A 2,238-nucleotide genomic window follows, 5' to 3' on the forward strand; every position below is an offset into this window, starting at 1 on the left:
AGGGCCCCCCCCCCCCCCATTGGAAGCCACAGGTATCACGTCTGCTGAGTGATATTAAATGAATGGACAAAAAATAATTAAATATTTTTGACAATGACTAATTTCCCTCTCTCAAAGCCTAAAACATCATAAAATTTTACCTCACCACTTTTTTGTTCAGTATGGTATAAAATTTTCTCTTATGTAGGCCTATGTATATAAATTTCCTTTGTTTATTAACTGAAAATTGCATAATAATAGTTTCGTAAATACTGTAAAGAAGGATTAGTTTTTTCAACAAAATAATCCTATTGTGTAAAAAAGCTAAAATATTGTTTATTTGCATTGGTATTTCAATTTCTATAAAGTTTTACTATTAAATATATATAATTATTAGGTTCTTTAATTATTGTTTTGTTTTGTTTCTGTTTTTCTTTCTTTTTAAATAGTTGATTGGTATGCAGACGGTAAACAAGATATTGCTATGGCCCAGCCTACTCCAATTTGGAAGTACCATCGTATGCTAGCTCACTCCGCTATCAGGTTTACCATAGTCATTTATGTAATTGATCGAATAAAGATTGAACTAAATTGAACTGCTGTTAAAAACCTAATATGATATCTAGATTGTACTATATGCATTACCCAAGGGGAATACTTACCTGGATAAAACAATAAAGGTCAAAGTTTCCTTTATCCAGATATCTCACTTAACCAACAACATCACTGTTAACTATTACACAATGATGCACAACAAATTGTATGTGGTGCATAATTTTTAGGCTCAGACGATCGGGCACTTGTATATTTATACCAATGTCTTTGGTTTTAACGCTATTACGCAAGCATTGACTATATGGTTTCACCAAAACAATTTAAGATAGTTAATAAGAAATGTTTCCATTGATGAGCTATGCTCAATTATTGCATCACTTTACTTTACTATTTACATTAAATTTAGCCTTAATATTATTTTCATTTTTATTTACATTAATATTTTAAATCTTCTTATACTAGTAGTTGTATGTTATTTTAGATGTTGATTTCAATGCTAAGTTTTTCTGTTTTAAGAAAATTCGCATCTGGTGAATACTTAGAAAATATTACTAAAGAAATAAGACCAGTCTTGCAAGAAATCATAACGGATAACCTGAAAGAACCATTCGACCCACATGACGTCATTGGTTTTGCTGTTTACAACGTACTTGCCTCCATGTGCTTTGGTCACAGGTATGTGCAGTTTAAATTAGTCGTACGACCATCAGCCGACAAATCTATATCCTCTCTCTGTGATGCCTGTCGACATTTGCTATTATTCGTGGTCGCAGACTGTGCAATTAATTACTACCATACTCACTTTGTGCATGATACAAATCAAAATTTCTATCTGTATCAAACATCACTAATGTACAACTGTATAAACTTGAACCCCCACGTGTACATATCAATTAAAAAGTGATATTTTTAACTCTAACACGGACAAGTTGTAGACGGATCCAGTGGTTTCATTTTTCTCAAGGACAACTTTTCTCTATACTTTTTTACATTCGGGAGGTCTGGATAGGCAGAATAGTTCTGTCAACACACGTTGGCTTCAATATGTTTTGCTTTCACTGTAGAACTTTCCGTCTCTCGTAAATTTAGTTTACTATTATGTATATTTCTATATATTTAGATATGAAGTGAATGATCCAAGACTTAACAAAATTATGAAAACTTCAAGAAAAGTCATCTTGGGACTTGGTAATGGATGGACTGCTGACTTTATCCCATGGTTTCGTCATGTGCCAAATCCATATTTTTATAGTTTTAAAAAGAATACCGCTGAATTCCATTCATTGATATTGAAGGAAATCGAATGCCATGTAGAGAGCTTTGATCCAGGTAAAGGGAAACAAACAATTGTATATTTCTAATAGATTATAAGTTATTGTTTCTAGCGTCACAAGTTCTTCTGTAAACATGGTATATATAGATATATATATATACATTATATATATATATTATATATATATGTTTTTATATAAATATATATATATATATATGTATATATACACTTCATATAAACACTACATATAAATAAGTCAAATAAATCAGTACCCACGAGTGTGTCATGAATCATTTAGCTAAGAGTTATAAATCGGGGAAACACATGCATCTGCCCCTGTTTTGTAGGGCGGGTAGAGGACGCTAAACTAGTGACTAAATGACCTTACTGGGGTTGTAGCGCCTCACAACCTCATCCCCCCCCCCCCCCCC

The 2,238-nt window shown here is 32.3% G+C and overlaps 1 protein-coding gene across 1 annotated transcript; it reads left to right on the forward strand.

Annotated features, from left to right (window-relative positions):
- The first annotated feature begins 403 nt into the window (after positions 1-403).
- LOC117108859 (cytochrome P450 1A1-like) lies at positions 404-1,940 on the forward strand. The gene is made up of 3 exons (XM_033251029.1): positions 404-522; positions 1,051-1,209; positions 1,655-1,940. The coding sequence occupies exons 1-3, from the start codon at positions 464-466 to the stop codon at positions 1,893-1,895; spliced, it is 459 nt and encodes a 152-aa protein (XP_033106920.1). The 5' UTR covers positions 404-463; the 3' UTR covers positions 1,896-1,940.
- Positions 1,941-2,238: the final 298 nt, after the last annotated feature.

The sequence above is a fragment of the Anneissia japonica genome, unplaced genomic scaffold (assembly GCF_011630105.1).
Source record: "Anneissia japonica isolate Jap-2015-1 unplaced genomic scaffold, ASM1163010v1 scaffold186512_len2238_cov178, whole genome shotgun sequence".
In the NCBI taxonomy this organism is placed as follows: domain Eukaryota; kingdom Metazoa; phylum Echinodermata; class Crinoidea; order Comatulida; family Comatulidae; genus Anneissia; species Anneissia japonica.